The 23,898-nt window shown below is 38.1% G+C and overlaps 1 protein-coding gene across 2 annotated transcripts; it reads left to right on the top strand.

Annotated features, from left to right (window-relative positions):
- Positions 1-1,043: 1,043 nt before the first annotated feature.
- Positions 1,044-23,141, top strand: cwf19l2 (CWF19 like cell cycle control factor 2). Of its 2 annotated transcripts, none has more exons than XM_015045987.1 (19): positions 1,044-1,180; positions 2,560-2,670; positions 3,207-3,329; positions 3,604-3,714; positions 3,871-3,990; positions 4,232-4,325; positions 5,423-5,538; positions 5,768-6,257; positions 6,477-6,687; positions 8,227-8,344; positions 10,275-10,376; positions 14,460-14,588; positions 15,343-15,480; positions 20,145-20,357; positions 21,214-21,330; positions 21,444-21,599; positions 21,687-21,767; positions 21,895-21,996; positions 22,908-23,141. In XM_015045987.1, the coding sequence occupies exons 1-19, from the start codon at positions 1,088-1,090 to the stop codon at positions 23,046-23,048; spliced, it is 2,766 nt and encodes a 921-aa protein (XP_014901473.1). In that variant the 5' UTR covers positions 1,044-1,087; the 3' UTR covers positions 23,049-23,141. The 2 variants fall into 2 exon arrangements, with proteins under 2 accessions (XP_014901473.1, XP_014901472.1); XM_015045986.1 differs by having other exon boundaries at positions 1,045-1,180; positions 5,420-5,538.
- Positions 23,142-23,898: the final 757 nt, after the last annotated feature.

Here is a 23,898-nt window from a genome sequence, read left to right as displayed (position 1 = left end):
GTCAAATCACCCATGAAGCTCGTCGTTCCTCTGGGATCAACAGACACAAACTAATCCTGGGTCTGAATTATACATGGTCCAGTTGCTTATATTGATTGGGATGAAGGAGAGAATGTAAGAAAATGTTGACAAATACAAGACTGCTGTCAAATTGACCTTCCGTTATCTAACCAGAAATCTAACTTTAGAGTTGTTTTTGGAAAATTGTCATCTTCCTACAAAAAATATCTTTTTGCTCTCGTTTTTTGCCAGAAGATGATTAGGCAATAGTCACTTTTGGCAAAAAATGACTTAGGCCATTATTTTAGGAAGGTGTTGAAATGTAGAGGATTGTATTACACAACAGCTTGCCATCAATTTTTAAGAGATTGGCAAAGATTCAACAGTTATTTTCATTTTCTTTTATCATTATGAAGTGCAATATAAGCCAGGATTCAGGGCTGTGGGCGTAAGCACAGAGTGTAGCTTACTGTCTTGTGTCTAGTTCAAGTTAATGTGTATTTTTTAAATGGGACAATACTATTGATAACAATTTACATATAAATATAGAAGGCTATCTCCAAGTGGCTAATTTACATCTCTAAAAAAGCAACAATAGAAACCACAAAACAACACTACTAAATAAGAAAATGCATGAAATGACCATAAAATTCATACATATTTACATATAAATAATGTTGAAATTTTAGGCTTGACAAGAGCTCATTTTTAAGATGTTTTCTAAATTAAATCGAAATTGAAAGATTTCTGATGTTACTTGGAATCGGATTCCAAGTATGAGATGCATGATATAGGACAAAGTAGCTTCACCCACAGCAGTTTTCCTAAGAATCTCTAGAACCCGCCCTTGTTTGCTCACTGATAATATTTTGAATAAATTATTGTAATAGAAGTGCAGCATATCATTTACAATGTTTTACAAACAAAGACAGAATCGTGATATTTTACCAATCTCTTATCAAGCATACCTGTTTTTTTTTTTTTGAGGTTCTCAAACTGTCTTTCTCAACTACAACAACCACAGGTCAATAGTTAACGTAAACCGCGACGCGTCACGACGTTTGACAAAAGCATTTACGACAGTGTCATGGCGACGCACGGGGTCAGTTTTGAGAGTTCCAGCAACATCAACGAAAGGAAAGAAAAGAAGCGTCAGGCACGACAAGAGGCCATAGAGAAGGTACAAGCTGTGAGAGCAGAGAAAAACAATATACGTTAAAGTAAAGTTATATCATGTTATATCATGCACATGTGTACTGTTTAAACCATACCGGTATTGTCCGAATAAACGCTAACCAGCTAGCACGGTTAATAGCTACGACTACGCCATAACGTTAATGTGCTGTGGTCTATTTTATGTCATTTTTCGTTGTCCTGTAAAGCTAACAGTTTTTGTGTGACTTAACCATTTCTACGTGTCTGGATCTGTAGATAGTTCCAGACTAAAAGAAGGAACTTGCTAGCTAAACACTGAATGAGGCAGATAGCAAAGCTGTTCCTATATCTTAACGTTTGTTTTATGCCTCAGCCACATTCATCCATCGTGCCCGGTTTGATGTTGAGGCCAGTGTCGGTGCTGTAATCACATATGCACACAGCTTCACAGCTGAAGGCTATCTGTGTGCAGTGCAGCTTTGTTTACACTCCTCTCAGACCAGTGTCTGCTTCCTGTAGATGCACATTATAGGGCTGTAAACGCTTTAATCTGTTCAGCTCAGGTGTGCCTGATCTGACAGAGGGATGGTATTATGTCAGCTAAGGCTAAAGTGTGATTAGCTCAAAACGTGTTAAGACTTTGTTGATGTTAACTGTTTGATTTCTAAACATTAAGCTTGGAACTGTAAAGCTCAGTTTTCATCTGGATGGGCTACAGATGAAAATTAGCCTCCATGGCTAACTCTGGTAGATGATGTGATGCGCATTTTCCCGTTTGAAATAAATAAGCAACAGCAACAACAACAACAACTACTCACAAATCACAATATAATGTCATTTAGACGTAGAGTGCGCCACTCAGCGTTTTTCTGACTAATACCCTTTTCTTCAAGGTTTGATTTGCTAATGGTGATTTTGGTGATTCCAATTATTTTCCATTGTTACATGAAAAGAAAAATATACTACATGTTCTCTGATACAGGTAGTTTTAAATCTGCCATAATGTGAATTAATTATATCTTCCTGATTTATGCACCAAAGCAGAAACCTTTATCTGATGTTCCTAAAAGTAAAAAAAATAAAGTGCATCAAACTACATGCTGAAGGTTGATGTTTATTATGAAATGTATGTATTATTAATTCGGTGGAAGTTCTTGGTTTTAATACAAAAAAAAAAAAAGATTTGATCAGAGAGAAAATGGACTGATTGTGATTTTTTTGCCATCTTGATGGTGCATCTCTAATAGTGATTCTTCTATCCAGCTTCTCTTTGTACAATCGGGTCTATCAGACTTTCCACAAAGAATGTGTAGCTGAATTTTTGGTTGCAACTACTGTTTAGATATTGACATAAATATTTAGTGTGGGCTATAATCTCTCCTCTCACCCTCCAATTTAATTCAGGCAAAGCAGCAGTATGAGAGAGAAGAGAGAAGAAAGGAGCTGAAGCGGCAGAGAGGGGAGGACACTTGGATTCTTCCTGAGGTGGACCAGAGGCTGCAGCAGATGGAGGAAGTAAGGATAACCACTTGGTCAATTGTTTGATGAGTTTGTCTTGCCAGATATGTAGATGACTAGACATGATTGGGCTTGTATTCTCATTTTGTTCCAATAAACAATCAGCCAGTGAAGACCTGCTGTGTTTTCATCTTTTGCAATGATATCCAGTGCTGAGAGAACGAGCTGAAGAGTTGGAAGTGTTTACCCTGAATCCAGTCTGACGTGTTCTGATAGGATCTCTGGGTAGAAAATAAAAGCCAGAAAGTATCATGAAGCTACACTTCAATCCAGCTCCTGTTTTTTTTTTTTGTTTTTTTTTGCCCACACCTTCATTTGTCAGAAATCGTTGTTGGGTAGCCAGTGTTATTAATGTGTCCTGCTTTGTGATGTTGCACTGCACAATGTATGAAAAAAATACATCTTTATTGCATTATTGGTGTGCAGTATTAGTATGAAAAGGACTGCTTGTTGTATTTGCTTTTGTGTCTCTGTCTCTATAAATGTAAATTTACAAAAAACGGGAATTAAAACAAAATGTGAACATCCAACAGGAGGGTTCTGTCAAGAGCAAAAAGAAGAAAGAGAAAAAATCCAAGAAGAAGAAAGAGAAAAAGAAAAAAGTCAAGAAGGAGAAGAAAGCAGAAGAAGGAAATGGCTCCAGTGAAAGTTCACAGGTATTTTATTTTATTTTATTTTTTTTACTGCTGCATGAAAAATATGAGCATTTGCTCCTGAAAGAGAGATGGGAATTCAGCTTTTCTGGACTGAAGTTATACCGCAGTTGAAATATTTTAGGCTCTGGCACATTTTGTTGTGATTAATGACAGTGGCAATTTATTTTATTTAGATTTAAAACCTGTGTTTTTAGCTGTTCTAAGACACTTGTTTATGTGGTTTCTTGGTTTGATGTTGCTTCATATTGTAAACCCCATCCTGCCGTCGTTTCAGGACTCAGAGGAGGAGTGGGTCGAGGCTCAGCCTCAGCCTGTGAAAGCATGGAAGCTGCCAGCGCAGCCCAAGGCTTCAGAGGGCAGCCTCAGCCCAGCAGAGGATGTCCAGGTGTGTTTACGACAAACTCCATAGCAGCTTACACACTGTCATGGAGTCATTTCTACAATTATTATCTTTTCAATTTAGATTTTTTTTTTGTCTCTTTCTGCTGATAGCAGTAATTCATTCAGCTTCTTTTTCTCTGATTGTGTCTCCATGTCAAAGAGAGACGAATGGATGACTTTTGATTTCCTGGCTATGAAGACGACGTCCACTGCGGAGAGAAAAGCAGAGAAAGACCGACAGAAAGAAGAAGAGAGAGCCAAGGCTCAGGCCATTGAACAGGTGCATTTTTCTTCTACTAATGGGTTGGCTCCACTTTCTGCGAGTAAAAAGTTAAGACGTACCAAAAGTATTTGAGACTGAGGAGTGTTGATTTGTGTTTGTTAAAGAGAATTAAGGAAAACACCATATTGTCATTTGTGTTGTTCATGCTGTTGTTTTCGCTTCCTTTTGAATAGATTATTTACATAAGCATGTTCCAGTTCTTGTAAATTTGGTATTTACATAGTATTGATTGTTCCAGGCCGGTTTACACAAACTGGAGCTAAACCCATACTGGAAAGATGGAGGAACTGGTTTGCCTCCAGAGGACGTCGCTCATACTGCAGCAAAGAAAGGTAGCAGAGTGCGCTCATTTTGTTGTAGTGTTCTTTTACACTCATTATTCTCAAAAATTATACATGAGGAAAAAAATATAGCTTTATTTTTGCTTCGAGTCTTTGTTCTGGTTCTCAGTGCTTTGCATAAAAACGATGAGACACGTTTATTAAATCCCTGGATTAAATAAACCCCCTGGATCTTGTTTTCCTTTCCATCACTTTTTTCAGTTTTCCTGTAACCCTGCTGTTTTAGAATCATCTTCTCTGTTTTGAATTTGTTAAACTTTCATTCAAAAGTGATGTTTTTACTTTTCGAAATACTTGTACATTTTCAAATCAGATTTGTCCATAAAAAGGCCTTGTTGTGCAATTTTTATATTCTCCTCGCTTTCATTCTCAAGAAAAAATTATCCTAATTTGATAAAATTTACAAAAAAAGTTTATTTAGAATCTCTTGTCTTTTATTTATTGCATATGATTTTTATTTTTATATTTTTAACACTCACAATGTTTACTATGTTGTATTTTCATAAACCAGATAAAAGCAGACAATTTCACATTGCTTGTTTAATATATATATATATATATATATATATATATATATACTGACCTGCAGTATACATTTCGCCAATGCCCATTCCCAGGGAATCCTAAAATTTGCCTGATTTTAGTTGCTTTTTACTTGAAATGTTTGTCAGCGCAAGTGAGTCAGAGCGGCCAAGATTTTTCTTACTTCACTCTTTACCATAACGCAGCAAACACTTCTGTTCTCTCCCCCTATTTATAAATACACAAATATGGGTATGCAGCCTAAATTTACCAAACTATAGAATATGAGGTAATGCTATTTTCAGGATTATTTTGGATCGCTCCATGCATAATCTCCTATAATCCATTTTAAGGTGCTACTTTGGTGGGATAGCTGATAAATCCTCTCCTGAAGTGGCATCTAATTAACCTCCTTCAAATCTATTTTACATAAAATCGAGTGGCCTTAGTGTGGTATGGTGGGAAATGGGGAAAAAAAAACAAAAAAACAATATCACACAAATAGTAGCGGGTATGAAAAAGGTTTCCTGTGAATATTCATGTTTCTGCTCTGTTTACTCCAGCAGGCCCTGTAGTGAATGATGGTGGCCTGAGCTGGCTGAGGAAGAGCTACCAGAGGATGAAGGAGCAAGCAGAGTGGGAGCAGCGTAGCCTCAGCGATATTGTAGCTCAGAGATATGGGGTGAGGATCGACTTCTGCGCGCTCTCACACATTCACAGGCGCAAATTAGTCGGCACTTTGGAAAGTATAAAGCTTTAAAGCGAGCTAAAAACCAGCCTGCCAGGAGCAAATCTGCATTCAATCTGCAGACGGTTTTATAGCTGATGTGAAAGATTTGAAAGTAGTTTGAAGCGCTTTTTGATGTCCACCAAAAATATTTAAAGTCTTTCTTGTGTTTCTTCTTTATCAGTCAATGGAGGAATTTCAGAAGAGACTCGCCGACGCTGAGAAAGCCGTGCATGGTGAGAGTCGAGGCAACAGAGAGCGATCAGCGAGGGAAGGATGGAGGAGAGGAGAGGAGGATGACAGGGAGAGGTGGAGAGCAAGAGGGGATGACAGGCAAGATCGAGATCGGTGGAGAAGAAGTGAAAGAGACCTGTCACCCCGGGAAAAAGGGAGTTACAGGAGGGGAGATACGAAGGAGAGGGATCGAGGAAGAGAGGATGACAGAGGCCGAGACAGAGAGAGGGAAAGAGGGAGTGCACGAGACAGAGATGGCGAAAAAGACAAAAATGGGGTCAGAGAGCAAGAAAGGGATAGGCATAGAGATAAAGAAAAAGACTTCAGCACACGAGCATCTTCATCATCATCTGGAGAGAGTTGGAATCAGCGCTCTTCCTCTCTTGGCTCACTAAAAAGTCGTTTCCTCAAACCATCAGAGGATGATGATAGTGTTGAAGGTGAGTTTTTTTCTTTTGCTTGTTTTTTATTCAGATGTCTGATAGAATCCTGTTAAAAATCGATTCATTAAAGTTGAATAAAGTTATTGCGTCGTAAATGTTTTGACGAGATGCAACGGTGACGCCAGAAATAAAGAGGAAAACGTAACATTTCAGTCCAGTTTAATCATGCCAAGTGTCTTTGTCTGTGAGATCAACCTCTTTTATACTTTTCTGCAGCACATCAGCGTCCTCCTCCAACCCGGCCGCCCGCTGGCTTTTTGAAACCGAGCCCTGATGATGAAGCCTCTCCCCGGAAGCAGAGCGGTATTCAAGCCTGGAAAAAACGCGGCGCATCTGGCCAGGAACCCGACAGGACCGAGACTCCTCAGGAAAACAAAACCCAGCCAGAGGCGACCGGACACGCTCCTCATGTTGCTTCATCAGCAAGGTCTGAGGTTTTCTGCTTGTTGAACTGAAATCTTTACTAATTTGTTTTTGCAGAATAACTAAAGTTCAGCCAGATTGGATGGAGAGCAATTTAATATTGATTTCTAAGTCCTGCCACAGATATTTAAGTGGATTTTGGTCAGGACTGCAGCTGGGTCATTCTAACTCCTCAATAGGCAAATCAAGGCACATTTAGTTGTACGGCAGCATTCATACATATAATCCAATGTGCTCTAGAGGAAATCGAAGGAAATGTAGTGAAAATAACAAAAACTTTTAAACTTTGCTTCAAAAGAGAGCTCAATATTTAACACTTAGAAGATTTCCTTAATTTAAAATTCCACCTCAGGCTTCACTCTCTCATCAGCGATAAAGAAAGCAGCTCCTTAGCGAGAGTCTTGGATCTAAAGCTGCTGGAAACAATGCTTCCCTCATGATTTAAAGGAGGAAAATGATTTCCCTTTCAACTTATCTATTATTGCCTCTATAGGCCAGATGTTTGTGGCCTGTTCAACGTTGAACCCCCAGATTCAAGACTTATGTGGCTCTAATAAGTTTTCTTCCATCCATCTGTCTTCTCACTAACTCTGAACATCTTCTCTATTTCTGCTGAAGAAATACATTCCCACAGCATGACGCTGCCACTACCATGTTTCAGCATGGGCATAGTGTTTCAGGTGGCATTTTGTATGCGTCTAGCAAAGTCTGTTTTGCTCTGATCTGACCGAAGTGAGTTCTTCCACACATTTACTGTCTCTCTTTCAAGAACAGCTTTTTTCTTGCTTCTTTTCCTTAAAAGGCTAGATTCATGGCATGAGCTGAGATAGTAATCACAGACCTATTTATTCTTATGTACCAATTTAGTGACTTTTCGTGATAAACTCATCCATTTCATTGAGTTCTTTTGCAAAGATAAATGGTCATATATTCCCCCAACGTAAAAATGCTCTGCTGCTCACAGATTCCAGCTCTCTTAGATGACCGCAGTGCTAGCTTACAGACCTTTTAAAGGTAATAATAAGAATGAAAATAACATTTCAAAGAAAAAAAAAACCCCAAAAAACACCCAACCTAAAAATAAAAAGCAATAATTCAGATTTTTATGGTGTGCTGGTCTTACATGTGGGCCAGATGTCAAAGTATCGCTGCTTTGTGACACTTTCTATGTTTCGCCTCATTAGACTAAGTTGTTTTGGTAAACGGGCAGTCAGAACCCCCTGCAGCGTGAAATGAGCCTATATGGTGGGAGCAGACGGGAATGATCCTGTGAGGGGTGTAATAGCGTAGAACGACGCTTCCCAGGCAAGGCTCTTATTATCGCTGGAGGGGCCCCGACAACTCAAAATGGATCAGATCAGATAAACAGTGGGGGAAGAAGCAAACAACTAAATGGTTAAATTAAAAAGTTTAGAAAAACAATTTTGAGAATGGAAGTGGGGGGGGGGGTAAATGTTTCTGAGTCAGCAAGGCAGATGTGTAATCCAATGTTATTTTTAATCTCTTTTTGCCCTTTGGCCTCCTTTTAAATCGGTTTCCATAGGACTGAGAACGATAGTGAGGAGGAGGAGGAGGCAAAAGAAGAGATTCCACTGCTGTCAGAGGAAGAGATGAACAAACTGGGGTCAAAGCTGATAAAGGCAGAGATCATGGGCAATACGGTGAGTTTTAAAATGTTTTATTGATGTTCTGTTGGTCACTGCAACATTAGAAGAGCTTTAATGGAGAACAAGCTGTGCCACAGTTGTTTCAAGTGTTCTGTTTTATCTGCATTCTCTACTTGTTTTCTCTCCTAGTTAAAAAGAATCAGACGAAGCTACTTTGATTTTCAAGCTCTCAGACAGTGCAGACATAAAGCATAAACTATATAAACTACAAATGAATAAAATAAGAATAAGAATAGTACGTAAAGCTATTTGTTTTGTCGAAATAAAAAATGGGGAAAGAGGCAAGCCAAATATGATATTGCAAATACCCCCTTTTTTGTTAACGGCTGACTATTCTGTCTGTAAGGTGTTCATCAGAGAGACGGTCTGGGGAAAGAAACTGTCTCTGTGGCAGCTGGTTTAAGCAAATTGTTCTCTGTAGCAGGTAAAAGTCTAAACAGGTTGTGTCCAGGATGTGGGTGGTCTGCAGAGATGTTAGCTGCCTTTTTCCTGACCCTAGATCTGTACAAGTCCTGGAAGAAAGGAAGGTTAGCTGTTTATTTAATTGTTTTTTAAAGTGCAGTAAAGTATATGGAAAAACTTGGAAAAACCTGGTCTGAGGATGCTCTATGGAGAATTCTTATTGTTCTGTTGAGACATTTTGGACCCTACCTTCTATATTGATCTTTGGTGCATACATCCGCTGATGGTAGTCGCCTCTTTTAGTCTGATAATTAGGGATGCACCGGTTGCAGTTCTCTGGCTGATCGCCGATTACCAACCTTTAAAAAGCTTGACATTCTGATTTTGAGCAATACTATTTTTTTTTAATTTATTTATTTATTTATTTTTGTCTGAAATGTTGCTAAATAAAGCAAGAAAACCAATGACTAGCAACATTGGAGTGACCGTTGTTAACCGAGAACAGGGAGATATTGTCTGGTGGGCAGATCTATCAGTCAAACCTCTCTCACTTAACAGCAGAACAGGACAGTGTTTGAGTTTTAGACCTTTACTGAGGTTGATAAGATTAGTGGAAAAGGGAGTATTGACCAATCACTGACCTCCTGGCCAAATTAAGGATACCAGAGACAATTTGTCAGCTGGCTGATTTATCGGTGCACATCTAATTTCCCCCTCTTTATTTCTAGCATCACTGTTGCTTCTTGTTAGACAAACGATTCAAGGAGCACAACAGTGATCTTCAGGTGACCCAGTTCAGTCAGCCTTCACATTGAGGGAGGGACAACCGCACCATGTCCAGGATTCCCATGACTGCTTGATGACGTGTGTGTTTGGTATGACATGCCATATTCCAAAACTATTATCACTGAGCCAGCTTGTCACGTGTTTGCTTCAAGGACTGGGTTGAGCAGCGACTATCAAAAAGTTATTTTATAAACCTTATCAGAGCTCCTTCCTCATCACTCTGTTTTGGACAGAGTAGCAAATGGAAGAACAACGGTCTTTAAAAAAAGCTTCCCTCGGTCTCCCAGCAACCAGCCTATATGTATTATTTGGAGATGTGTGCAGATGGGATCTGTTATGTTTGGAGATTGCAGCAGACCTTTGTGCTATGTCTGCCTCAGAGGCCCAAACATTGTGTCTTTAGGATTCATTTTTCTCTTTTGCTTGAGTTTGTGGATTGTTTCTTACAGAGGCCTGTTACACCCAATGCGCAAGCAGGGATGCAATTGTTGCAATGCCAAAAGCTTCAAGGATGTTTTATGGATGCTCAAAACAGTCGGGATTCTCACATGACTCATCACATGAGTTGTTCCGTGTTGCTTTCGATGTCAATATGTGGTTCTAGCCCAATATGAAGAGGGCTGAACCGGACTGATACCACCGCAGCCCTCTGGTAGTTCACTCCATGATACAGTGACCTGCTCACTATTTGGTATGCGGTCACATTGTTATGTTTGATATGTGTGTGTGTTTTCAGGCAATGGTTGAGAAACTGAAGTCACAGCTGGAAGCAGCTCAAAAAGCAAAGGAGATTCATGCTGTCAGAAAGAAGAAACATGAAGCAGCTAAGTTGAAGCAGGTTGGTAAATCTCCCTTAGTGACTCCTTTTACTCACTTCTGCTGGAAGTCTTTATGGGTCTGCTGTGAACTGGAAAACACGATAAGCAAAACTTTCCACCAATAAAGACGATGACTGAATATGCGGAAAGGGTAAAGTAAAAGACAGGACATATTTCTTTTGAACGTGATCTATTCTTTCTTATTATTTCTGGATGCAAGCTGTTCCTGAGAGCTTTTGCTTCTTGTGCTGATAACGATACTCTGTTTCCAGCAGAGTGCGGTTATCAGCCAACACTCATGTACACGCAGACACTTCGAAAGACCGACTCCTATCCGACCACGTAGACAGACACGCAGGCAACAAATAAGCTTTCTCATCACTCACAGATTTATCTTTTACTACCGCTAAAAGTCTGAGTGCGAATCTGAAAGCTTAAACCTATATTTGTTTTAAACCTCACAGATCTGAAGAGAGCTACAAAACTGCTGCATCCATCACACTCAGCATGCTGTTAAAATACGAGCCTGACACACAAGCTTTGCTTCAAACATAACTAAACTCTCCACTCTCATGTCTGTCTGCTTCTAAAAGGGAGTTCGTTTGAAGTGAGTTTGGACTCTTGTTTTCCTGTCTGGGTTGAAACTGCTGTTGTTGAGCACGTCAGCAAACGCCTACTGATCGACAAATGCCCTTTATTTTTCACCAGGACCTTCCTAATGTTGAGTGTCCTCATTTTAATGTGTTTTTTTTTTTTAAGGAAGAATTGAGAAGCTGTAGCATGACATCTTTTTAGGCAGATATCAATTAGACCGTTTCTGACAAAATTATTGAGACGTCATGTTTTAAAAATAAAATAAAATAAAATACTCTCATTGCCATAGCATATTCCCAACCCAGAAAACAATAAAGAGGATTAAATAAATCTATAGTTTCATATGAAGTACATTTGTAAATACTACTTTAAGAATTATAGTATTTTAAGAGTTCCTTTAGCTTGTGGATTGATACCCAAACAGTGTTTACCAAAGTCCTGTGCTTTGAAGGGCCGTTACTAATGAAATGTATGTAAACTTCTGACTTTGAAAAGTAAACGGAAAATAATCTCTTTACATTTTTCTTGGAATTTAGCAAATAAAAATAATGTTGGTAATCCTAACTGGCCTAAAAATGTTAATTGTCATTTAATGTCACAGACGGAGGACCAATAAAGCAGATTTCTTCAAATTTCTGGATTTGACTGAAAACTTTCCCAAATCCACCGTCTCAGCGTTAGCTAAACATAAATAAGTAGTAAGATATAATTTTTAAAAAAGTTTAAAGCAACTGGAACTGTTACAAACAAGGCTGGATGAGGCCTTATAGGGTCACTGGTTTCTATAACAACCATCAGACAATGGGTCATTCTCAATATTCAAGTACGCAAATATCTTCTTGTGTACATGGCTGCAGTTGAAGGTCCGACCTTACCGAGCCCAAGGACACAGGCCTGTAAGTTCTGCAGTTGGAGCGGAGCGTACTCGATGATGTCGCCGCTCAGCTAAGATCTATGACAAAGTTTCATTAAATGATCCAGTTTTACTGTCTCATGGGATTATTTTCGCATTTATAATAGAAAGTCAATTATGGTTATCTACTAAAAAATGAAAAGAAATATAAGACTATTTCCTTAGAAATAATCTTTTTCCTCAACAAATAATATTAGATGATGAGCACTCGGGACACCATCAATGACATTTCACAAGTACAAGGAAAGGGCTCATATTGAGAAACAGCCAGTATCTACATTGAGTTATTTGGGAGTTGAGAGGAAACATCAACTTCTTTATTACCATCATGAACATAAGCTTTTGGTTGTTGCTGCTATTGAGGCTTTTACTGGAAATGTATGCTTTGCTCAGATTAGTCCAAGTGTTTTCAGAAGCTTTCCAATGTTTAGGGTGAAAAAAAGGATCAATATCTCTTAAACCACATGGCCACTCTGAAGAACTTTGGGTGATCTGTGATGCTGTGTTTGTCTTCCAAAACCTCAGGGAACCTTACAAGACTAAATGCTACCATAAGCACCGTGGCAATTAAAAATGGAGCTCTAGTGCCCTCTGATAGAAAACGTTAATTGGAACTCCTAAAAACCTTTGATAATGTTCTAAAAGATCCGGCCAAATCAACACAAGCCGTTCACACGACACAATCTCTACCTTTTCCCTCCCAGCCTATTAAAAACCTGTACACGTGTGTGTGTGTGTGTGTGTGTGTGTGGGGGGGGGGGAGAGATCCCTCTCCGTCTTCTCCGGCTACGTGAAATGTTGCAGGGAAGGACTCAGTTCTGTTCAGTTGCCACAGTTGGTAGAAGGGTGATAAAAAATTTCAGTGTGAGATCTTTGCTAATAAAATCTAAATTTGTTTCTAAGGTTTCTTGGACATGTCTTCGCCAGGGGTGCCAATAAGTGTGGTGGGCTCTTTAAAAGAGCAGAGAAAATGGAGCACTTTTCCAGGAGGCTCGAGAAATGTTTCTAAACACACAGAAAAATCGTAATAATGTTGTTGGAGCTTTATATTTAAAGTAAGAATCTCATTTACAGCTGGAGGGCAATAGTTTTCCTCTCCCAGTCAAAAGGTCTAATGTAGAAATCTTTTTCACTTGACATGTCATAATTCTTTGGCTTTGGTTCCCCTATAAGCTCAGAGGTATTTGTTCAGTCCAGCCTGGAGGTCTATTGATTTGTGTTCATTTTAAAACTTAACACTTGCGTCTTATTTTGGAGGCCTGTTGGCTCATCTTCAGTCCTCAATGTCTAACTCTTTTTTGTCCTGCTCTCTTTTATATTTATTGTTTTTCCTGAAAACTTTTATCCTTGAAAGGTCTGACTGAAGTACAAAAAATGTTCTTTTGTTCCTTTTTTATGACACTACAGCTTTATTTTTATGAGACAACCTCCCATACTTTGCAACTCTCACCTCCCTTTTATGCATCTATCCGTTTGCTCCATGCACTTTTTACCCGACCAACTGCTGTTACATAAGGCCGTTTTTCTTCTGATTTGCAGCTTCCATCAAAGGGAAGAATGTTTGAGGGGCTGAGAAAGGCTGCAAATGTGTTTCTTTTGCAAATCAAGCATAAATCATTTCACGCTTTTGAACCAGATTTCTTTAAAGCTTGAAATTGTTTATTTTTGTTTCAGAGTTATATTCATAGTGAAGCTTAAATTAGATCAGAATGTGAACATCTTGACTAAGGAGGGTAAGTTAGGCTCACGTTCCTTCACAAGTTGCATTTTGTTCCGAATTAAATAAACGGAAAACATTTATAGAAGATTAATTGCAGTTATGTTGTAACAATTTTAGACTACTTTGACCCTGGTTGAATGTGTTTTAAAAGTTTAGTAATGAGTGTTTTTCTGGGGGTGTGCATGTTCTTAAAGTCATTCAAACTTCACACATCCTGAAATCATGAGGGTGAAAATGAAAAATGAAAATGAAAATGCATGCTTTTTAAGACTTTGGTCTGACAAGTCGACAAAAAAGCATGCATTTTCAAATTTTTACTTAACCATTTTCTAAGTCTGTAAAAGTTCAGAAAGGACTGAAAAATGTTTGATTTTCCCTTTTTCTTGTCTTTAACATTAATGGCTAGCACTGTGCAAATATTTAGCAGTAATCAACATTTACGTAATTATTTACCTTCAATTTGCCACATCACACCTTAACTTTAACATTTTGCTCACCGATTCCTCAGCTCTTGACCTGCCTTTTTTTTTTTTTTTTTTTTTTTTCCTCGTGTGTCCTGCTTCATCATTCTAGACATACCGTTTTGAAGAAGCTGGTTGCCAGGGCATTATTTGTCAGAAAGCATGTTTGTTTTTCTTTTAATTGTTCTACTTTTGTGGGGAAAATTCTTGTGTGGGTTTAACAGTGTCTGTATGTGGGGTGTTGCCAATAAAAACCTGCCAAATCCTTCTCAAACTTTGATGAAGCTGCCTTTTCAAAAATAACATTTGAAGTTCTGGTCTCTGTCTCCTTTTTGTTCTTTTGAAATGTTTAAAGATAAGTTAATAAACAGACACGTTGTTGTAACCTGGTGCGTTTTGATTTTTCTTTCTTTAGGTTGGCAGTCAGTCAAGGGAAGACCAGGAAGTTTTGCTGTTCAGAACGGATGAGTCCTGTCGGGCCTGGCCCGTGAAGGGTCCGTCTGGACCCCAGGAGCCACATGGTGGACGCCGGAAGAAGAAACCGGTAAAGATGACCGATTGGTATTTTTAGTCAGACTTGTGAAGACACTGTTGCAGTAATTGATAGATTTGTCTAGATCTTACTGGGATATTAGTCTTTTAACCTTAGAAATGTTCTTCAGGACATAGAAGGCCGACATTGTAATTGTCTTTACGTCACTGAAGGTTCAGGTCTGAGTCCATCATCACTATGACTACACTTCGAACCCGATCACTTGTGTCTAGCAGTAAGAACTAAAGCTGTGTAGTGACTCTCGATCGTTCCTCTTTAGGTTTAAAGATATTAACTTCAGTTTTCTTTCTGTTCAGCTGGAGCAGGTTCTTGCACATCCAGACATTTATATGTTCTGAGCATCTGTTCAGAACTTGGATGGGTTCTGAGTCACCTGGTGACATTGTAATGTAGAGCTGTGTATCATCTGCGTAGTTATCAACGTTAATGTTATGTCTTCTCATAACCTGAGCTAATGGGAGCATGTAGATATTAAATAGGAGGGATCCCAGGGTCGAACCTTGGGGTACCTCAAATGTAACTTCTGTCCATTATGATGAGAAGTTGCCTATTGATACAAAGAAGTCCCTGTTATTGAGGTAAGATTCAGACCAGTCAGTTCTATACCAGAGAGTCCGAACCATCTGACATACTTTAATCAAAAACCTTATTTACATAAGAAAAAATTGGTCTCTTGTTTTATTTCCAGTGTTTTACCCCCTCATCACCGTTTTCTTCTTTGTCTCTATTCCAACCTCTCGCTCAGATTGAGACCCACGTTGATGGGGAGCGTGTTCGCTACTTTCAGGATGACGACAACGTCGGACTGCAGGAGATGGTGAGGAGGGAGAAGATGAGCTCTGCACAAGATCAGCATGCCCTTTATTCACGCATGGCAGCAAAGGTAAGAAAACCTTTGAATGAATCCCGTTTTGATTGAGACGACTCGCATCAGACTAACTGGAATTTGGTTTTAGACTTAAAGATACAAACAAATTTTTGCACAATTCATTTATGTAGCTGTAAACAAAAAGTGCTGTGATTAATCTGAATAATTCAGATTAATTTGGGGTTTAGTCTTTCAGGTCTTTGAAAAAAAAATATGAGAATGTAAATCTTATTGGGAAATTTGAATCATTAAAAAATTATTCTAATGCAGAAAGAACCGGTAGAATATATACAGCTATGTTTATTTTATTGTAGATAAGTGAAAATATCATAGAGAGTGTTTATCAGCCTGGAGCTATCAGTGTGTATTCTTGTCATTTTCTTGCCTCTAACCAAGCTGCTTTAAAGATGGATTTTCCTGAGGGGTCCCTGTAGTTTCTTTTACATGTCTGAAGACTTGAGGATTGATGTGTACTGAGCCTAATATGTACAGTCAAAAGAAATACACCCTGCTTTCCCAAACCGTAAGGGGAAAATAATAATCAGGTTGCCGTTTATCAAGTTATCTCCATTATTGAAGAACAAGTGTGACTTGGTATTTTGACAGTTTGCTGCTCTGAAGCATACTAACAGACTCGTGCTAAGACAAAAAGACCAACTTGAGAGAACCAATTATTGTAGCCCCTCAATGTTGGAAGGTTTGTAAGGCCATTTCTAAGCATTAGAAATCCGCCAATCTTCAAAATGTCAAAGAATAACATACAGTTGCCTTTTCCCTGCAAATTTACTCCAATGCCAGACTGGTTTAAGAGAAAATGCAAAGAAAAAACAGCCAGCCTTAGTTAGAATGGTAAATATTAATGACAGCAAAATGTAAACAAAGACTTAACATTTATTGCTTGTTTGGAAAGCTACAGTACAACTCTTATATATAGTGGTGGAGAGGTGATGATTAAATTTTTTTCTGTTGCCTCAGAAACAGATTCTTTCAGTTATTAGTGAATGATGAACTAATATATTGACTGGACTTACTCAAACAGTAAATCTACAAAAGAACGACTGAGAAGAACAAAAATCACAGAAGGGTTTGACATAAAAGCCAGTTTTTGAAAATATTTTGTCATTTCAAAGCCAGAAAAAAACAAAACAAACAAACAAAAAAAAAACTGTTAAAATCGGAAATGGAATTTGGTATGAAAAAAATGTAAGATTTTATTTTTAAGCCATATAACCCAGGGATACTACAAACTATTGAATTTTGGGGTGCACTTACAATTTCTAATTACTCTTTACTTACTTAATGCAGTTGCTTGTGTTACTTAGTACTGTTCAGCTCAGGTACTATTTGGCTGTCTGTTCATATAAAGCTTTCTACTCTGTCATACCAGCCAGGAAATCATCCATAACACACATTCAGCTTTTGTTGCGCCACATATCAGATTTTATGGGTTTTTTATTTCTCTCTATTGCTGCCTGTGATGCTGTTTGACTCTCCCTCTCATCCACTAAGTCTTAAAACAGACATCCAGCAGCAGATCCATACTGGCTGTTTGTGGTGTGTCTGGGAGTCTGTCAGCAGTTTGACAGATTAAACCTCTTTATAACCCAAGTCACATCCTTCCTGTTTGAAACATGCTTACTTTCTTTCTCCCACCGCTCAGCTTGAAAACGGCTACAAATTGTATGACAAAGTGAAATTTTCAGTAAAGAGTTGGATGGGTAAGTTGTTGTAGTATTAAAAACCGCACTTAATCTCGGTCCTAGTTTTTTTTTTTTTTTTCCCTCTCACTCACATGTAGCACATTAACACACACTCCTTTTTCTATTCAGCCACACATTCATGCGTGTCAGCGAACAGGCATTCTGAACCTATAAAGGTTGACTAAAAATACATCTACAGTTACCATGGCAGGGCTGCTATAAATACTGTTACTAATCATAACTATAGATTGATGAGTTCAGAGAGAGAAAACTGGATTTCTAGCATCGCCGGACGCTCTCATTTCTCCAGGCTTCTTTTCTACTATTGATCATCTCATCCTTTATTCCTTTGTTCAAATGGTTTTGTTTTATCAATCAGTATTTGTCCTAACATTCTTTAGTCATTTATCAATGTTACAAAAGAAAGTTCTTTGTTTTGATTTGACCAATGTAAATTAATGTCATCTTTAAATGCATTTGTGTGTCTGCTGAGCCAACTATATATCTTCAAACCAACTCACCTCAGTGTTGTTAACATTTCTTTGGGAAAGAAAAAACAGATTTCCCGAAATTCAATTTACATTTATTTGACTTGTTTTTTTTTTCTTTTAAAGTAGGTGAGCTTAATATTAAATTCATTGTGAACTTTTAACTTGAACTTATTCACATTTAGTTTTTTTATGCATTACGAGAAACATTATTTAGCACTTTTTCATTCATCTTCCTTATTTTAAATGGAGCGACATCTGTGGTTAGATACATTATGTCCTTTGCTAGTTTTCTGTCACTTATCTTTTTTTTTACCTCAAGATATGAATGATGTTTCCAACAAATTTCTTCTATTTATTTTTTTGACCTCGATAAGAAAAGAAAAAAAAAAAAAAAGTTAACCGGTTGTGGTATGGTGTGTCTACTCACCAGAAAAGAGTCAGATTTTTGAGTTTCAGTACAGCTGGTCACTAGTCGGGGCTGGCCAAGCTGAAATTTCACTGATCACCAGACAGTTTCTCTGTATATCTGTAATTTTGTTCAGCACATCAAATTGCAAAGCTCGTCATCATGTCAATATGTGTAGAATAACATTTGCTAAGGAATGCTTGGATGCAATTTTGGGGAGGCTATGAGATTTAAAAAATTCAGACAAACAAGATTATCAGTGTTATGAATGATACCGTCCCCTATTGTCATGCTGCAGCTGTTGGCTGCAAATTCATTCCTCCACTCTACCTTTTAGCATTTTCTTGAGGTTTTCTCTTAATTGCTGCCTCCATTTTCCCTCTGTTTTCCTTGCTTCTGATATTATTGTGCCCTGTGTTATTTGTTGCTTCTCCATTCCCTTTTAATTTGTTTTTCTACCGACTGCTCCTTCCCTTATGATTGTTTTCCTGCGCTTGTCCATCTTTCAGCACAATTGTAGCCAGATTGCTTGTAATGGTGCGTCCCATGTGCTCTGTGTTGGAAGGCTGGAGTTGTACTGAGAGCTACGCAAGACCAAACAAAGCAGCCACTGAATGGAGAAAAAAAAAAAAAAAAAAATCGGCAGCAGATGAAAGGTTGCCTGTTTTGGTCTCAGATTAAAAGGAATAAAACACATTGACAATTATTTTCCTTTACTTTATTGATCCCCTTATTTTCTGCTATGGCATTGGCATTGTTCAATAACGAATGTACATGGATCCATTTTTGTTTGTCTGATGTTCCATTATTAGGGAATTATTACTTATTTTGCATTTTTATATCCATTTATGATTAACAGTGAATCAGTTTTTTGATGCATGCTTTTCGTCTTTTAATTTTCACAGGACTAAAATATTATAATGTGAATATATACCTGTTGTAGTGGATTCAGTGTTCCTGTGTACATAGAGAATTAACCTTTTCTCATATATACAGTCTGGAAATGGATGAGGTTGTATTTAAATATTTTAATTACTGGAAAAATACAGAAAAAGAAAAAAGACTTACTATAAATCTCATTCCTTGCTTTCTTGCTATCTTTCATTCTTTCTGTCTTGCTTGTCCCTTTATGTCTGATCTACTGAAAAATGAACCAAACTTAGGACTTTTATGCAGTCTGGAAAAGTGTGAAATTTGATTTGGCTTTCTTACAAATTTCAAAGTGTGGAAGATGATACAGCTGTGGAAGAAGTTTTATTACCAGAATTCATTTCCTTTGTAAAAAATTTAGTTTATTACCTTCATGTTTTTCTTTCCTTTCCTTCTGTCTTTTTTTCTTTTTGCAAGTTCTTTTAAAATCTTATTCATACCAGATAAACAAATGTATTTTTCCTTACACCTAGCTGTTAAATTCACATGTTTTTCAATTGGACAGGAAATGTGTGTGTTGTTTGCTGACTATTGTAAATGAAACATGTAAGTGAAGGCTCGTGGGCTTTCTTTTGTAGAACAGTATCTACTTCTTATACCATTCGGCAAGCATGGAAGTTTGTATAAAGGCATTTCTGTAGTAATATGGTATGTTATTAAACAATGCCGTATGGGTGTATTCATAGTTATGTTCAATATGTCTCACACACACACACACGCAGACATACATTCCCACCTACACTGTCATTAAACTAATCCAGTTTTTAACTCTCACACACACTCACTCCTACACAGAGAGTCACACACACTCTTCGCTATAGCTATGCACTCACACATTCGCATGCACACACATTCCAACCTGTTGCCTGGTTACCATAGTGACAAGACTCAAGTGATACACTGCATCCCGCTTCGCAACATTGGCTCTGTGAGACTCATTTTAAAACAATGCTCTTTTAGTGCTATTTTTTACTGTACCCTTGCTTGGTAATACAGAGGCTTTCTTTTCAGTTCAAATATGTTACAGGCAGTAAATTAACTAAGAAAATTATTAATAGAAAAATAATACAACAATTCAGCTGATAAATCATCACTCTATTTTGTTTTTTGAAATATGAACTTTAGTTTTTTCCTCTGTTCTTCTCCGTCCAGATGATGGGAAAGACAGACGGCGACAACTACACACTGGACGACATGTTTGTGTCGAGCGCTGCACAGCGGGAGGGCGAGGGACGGGACGAGGACAGGATGAGGAACAGAGCTATTGGAGAGAGCAGAAGGCTGGCTGTGTCCATGGAGAAATGTCCTCACTGTTTCAGCAGCCAAGAGCTGCCGAAGCATCTTATTGTGGCCATAGGGAGCAAGGTAAGATATGGTCGTCTGGGTCTATACGGGACTGAGCAAAGTATTGCTTTGACTTTTTAATCGAGTTGTAATGCAAACACATTTGTGGCTTCTTGAAGTTTCCACTCACCACCTTGAATTTCTTCCAATGCTATGTTGCAGCTCAAACTTCAGTGGGGTTTATTTGTATTTTTTTCCACTGACCAAATCAAAGTAGCTCATATTTTTTGAGATAAAAGAGAAAAAACGATTCTTTGTTTTCAAATTTTTTTCTGTTAGAAATTCAAATTTGAAAAGACTTGCATGCTTCTCTGTTCACCCCAATTTATCCTGTTGCCTCTAAATTAAATCCAGTCCAATGAATTGCAGAAGTAACCTAATTAGTAGGTAGAGTTCGTGTGGAAGATGTTTAATTTATGACTGCGAACGCAATCCCTTGGCAGTGGCAGCATCATGCTGTGGGGCTGCTTCCCTTCGGCATGGACAAGCATGCCGGTTAGAGCTGATATGAAGATGAATGGAGCTAAATACAGGGCAACACTTGAAAAAACATCTGAGGTGGCCCCATCAAAGCCCACACCTAAATTTTGGTTCAGTATGACCAAAAGTAACTATATTTAGTAAATAAGATTGAGAATTTTGCAATAGGGCTACATTATATCAGCACAATGATGATACTGTTTCTAAAAATTGCAAATGGGTCAAAATTTAAATACAGCATTTACACCCTTAAGAATAATACAACTTGTCAAGCTTTCTCAGTTGTTACCAAAATATTTTTTTTCTCAAATTATTATCCGGTTAGTTTCAAATATGTTTTCGATTTGTCATCCAGCACACTCACTCACTCATCACTCGCCCGTCGTCTTTAATGCAGGTGTACCTGAGCCTGCCTGCAGGAGTGTCAATGACGGAAGGCCACTGTCTCATCTGTCCTCTTCAGCATCACACCTGTGCCACGGGATTGGATGAGGATGTCTGGTCAGAAATGCAGGTTTGGCATTTAAAGGTCCAATCCGACCTCCTCAAGTCAGAGTAGCAGCTTTTATTTGGCGTTACAGTCAACGTGGCGCTTTGTCCTGAAAATCTAAGTTTATCTGTCCGCAGCTGTTCCGGCGTGCTTTGGTGCGAATGTTTGAGTCCCAAGAGCTTGACTGTGTGTTTATGGAAACACACATGAACCTTCGCAGAAAACAACACATGGTCCTAGAGTGCATCCCACTGCCCAGGGAGCTGGGTGACATGGCGCCCATATACTTTAAGGTTTGTGTGAGATAATATATCTTAAGTTTTCTAAGCCTCTCTAATGTGTTTTTCAGGTGTGATGATGTTGTTTTTGGTGCTTTTCAGAAAGCTATCATGGAGTGTGAGGAGGAGTGGGCTATGAACAAGAAGCTCGTTGACCTCTCTTCAAAAGACATCCGGAGAGCTGTATGTCATTTCCCTTTTGATTTCTTGTCCTCTTTTATCTTTATTCCCCTCCCTTTCTGTTCAGATCTGACCAAGTTTTTCTCATCTGTATTTTTTCCCCTTTTTTTTTTTTTTTTGGTCTTTCTAGGTCCCTCGGGGTCTGCCATACTTTGCTGTAGATTTTGGATTGCAGGGAGGATTTGCTCATGTCATTGAAAATGAGCAGAAGTTTCCTCATTACTTTGGCAAGGTTGGTTGTACAAACATCATTTATATTGTTACATAATCTTTAGTTCATTTTTGTTTATCCCAGTTGTAGTCAAGTCTGTTTGAGTTTGTCACTTTAGTATGGATACGAGATAAAACAACCAAGGAGTGTGTTAGTCACGCAAGTGTACTTGTGAAGTAGTAACAGTTGATTTCTGTTTGTCTATACAGCACCAAAAAAAGGTATTCAGCCTTTTTCGATGTTTTATGCTTTTATTGCTTTGCAAATCAGTCATAATCAGCAAAATTCTGCTTTTTTTTGTCAAAAAATATTCTTTAATGTCAAAGTAAAATCGAATTTTTACGAAATAATGACAGTTAAAAAAATATAACGTAGAATAAGAGATTGCATAAATAGTCACACCATTGAATCAGGATTTAGCAGATGCACCTTAAACAGCACAGAGTCTGTGTGGCTAAGTCTCAATGAGGCTGCACATCTGGACGCTGCAATTTCACTTCATTTTCCCTGTTCAAACTCTTTCAGGTTGCATTGAGGTTGGCTGTCAATAGTCCTTTTCAAGTCCAGTCACAAATTCTATGAGACTGAGGACTTGGCTTTGACAGAACATTCACCTTGTTGTCTTCAAACTATTTCAGAGGGGGGAATGATTGTAGTTGTAATCATATCTAAGATTTTCCTTCTCAAGAGGATACATTTGGTGCAATGAAAAATCATAAATGACTTAGCAGTTGAAATTATAACAAGTGAATTTAACTGTGTTGTTTTTTTTGAAAGGCTCCGTATATTTCTGGAAAGGAGTCGGAACTGTTTATCTCAGAAAGTGCCTTGATGTAACATTTGTTTCGAATTTGCCACTGTATAGATGATTTACATCAAATCGAACTAAACTGAGCAAAATCTAAAAGCACTGACCTCTCTTTCCGTCACAGGAAGTTGTTGGAGGCATGATGGACTTGGAGCCACGGCGCTGGAGAAAGCTTATCAGAGAAAATTTTGATGATCAGAGAAAAAAAGTCCTGCAGTTTGCACAGTGGTGGAAATCATATGACTGCACCAAGACTGTGGTCTAGCTGCAGCACACAGCTTTACCTGGATGTTAGGAATTTAATTGTGTGATGTAATTCTTTTTTTACATAAATAAAAGAAAACCAAATGACTTTAAATGTCGTGTTTTTGTGATTTTGATAAGATCTGATGAACTAACGATGGCTTCTCCGTGTCATAAACCTTATTTACAGTCTGCTGCTCCCCAGTCTCCACCCGATAAGTTTAATGTCTTACTTTCTGGTCTTTTGCCCTCCACGTCTGTCACTTAATAATTTGACGTGTAAGTGTCATCCCTGAAACTTGTGCAGGGATATAGACAAGCGTTTGTCTCCACCTCGCACCTTTTCTCCCGAACAATCTGAAACAATGACCTTACATACAACCTCATCATCTTTTTTTTATTTTTCAATTTGAGCAAAGCTATTGACTCTTTGATTAGTTCACAACTTCAGAGGTTGATCTCATTTCTAGGTTTAATCTTGGACTCCCATTTGATGCATGGATGCAGCTGACTGTTGGTGAATTGGTGTGAGTAATGGAAGAGGATTACTATGATGTTTTTTTTTTTTTATTGCAGCATTTGTACACGCAGACCTCTGTAGTTATTCTGTATCGTCTACATTGTTAAACTATTGCAAATGTCCCTCTAAAATATGTTGAAAGTTTAAGTTTTTCAAATAATAAAAAATTAAATTGTCTGATATTCTAGTTGGACATACACATTTGTTTTGTGCTAATCTCAATGTTATTTGCAGTCCTATAAACTTTGTAGGAATAATTTTTTGGGTTTTCCTGTTTTGTTTTCCTCTTGTCAACTTGTGTTTTCAAAGGTCAGAACCCTTCCAGCAAATGTCTTTGCAGAAAGGTTGCCAT

The sequence above is a fragment of the Poecilia latipinna genome, unplaced genomic scaffold (assembly GCF_001443285.1).
Source record: "Poecilia latipinna isolate Pla-1442-1.1 unplaced genomic scaffold, P_latipinna-1.0 Scaffold759, whole genome shotgun sequence".
Lineage (NCBI taxonomy): Eukaryota > Metazoa > Chordata > Actinopteri > Cyprinodontiformes > Poeciliidae > Poecilia > Poecilia latipinna.
The sequence above is the reverse complement of the archived record's forward strand: the minus strand, read 5'-3'. Positions and strand labels throughout refer to the sequence as shown.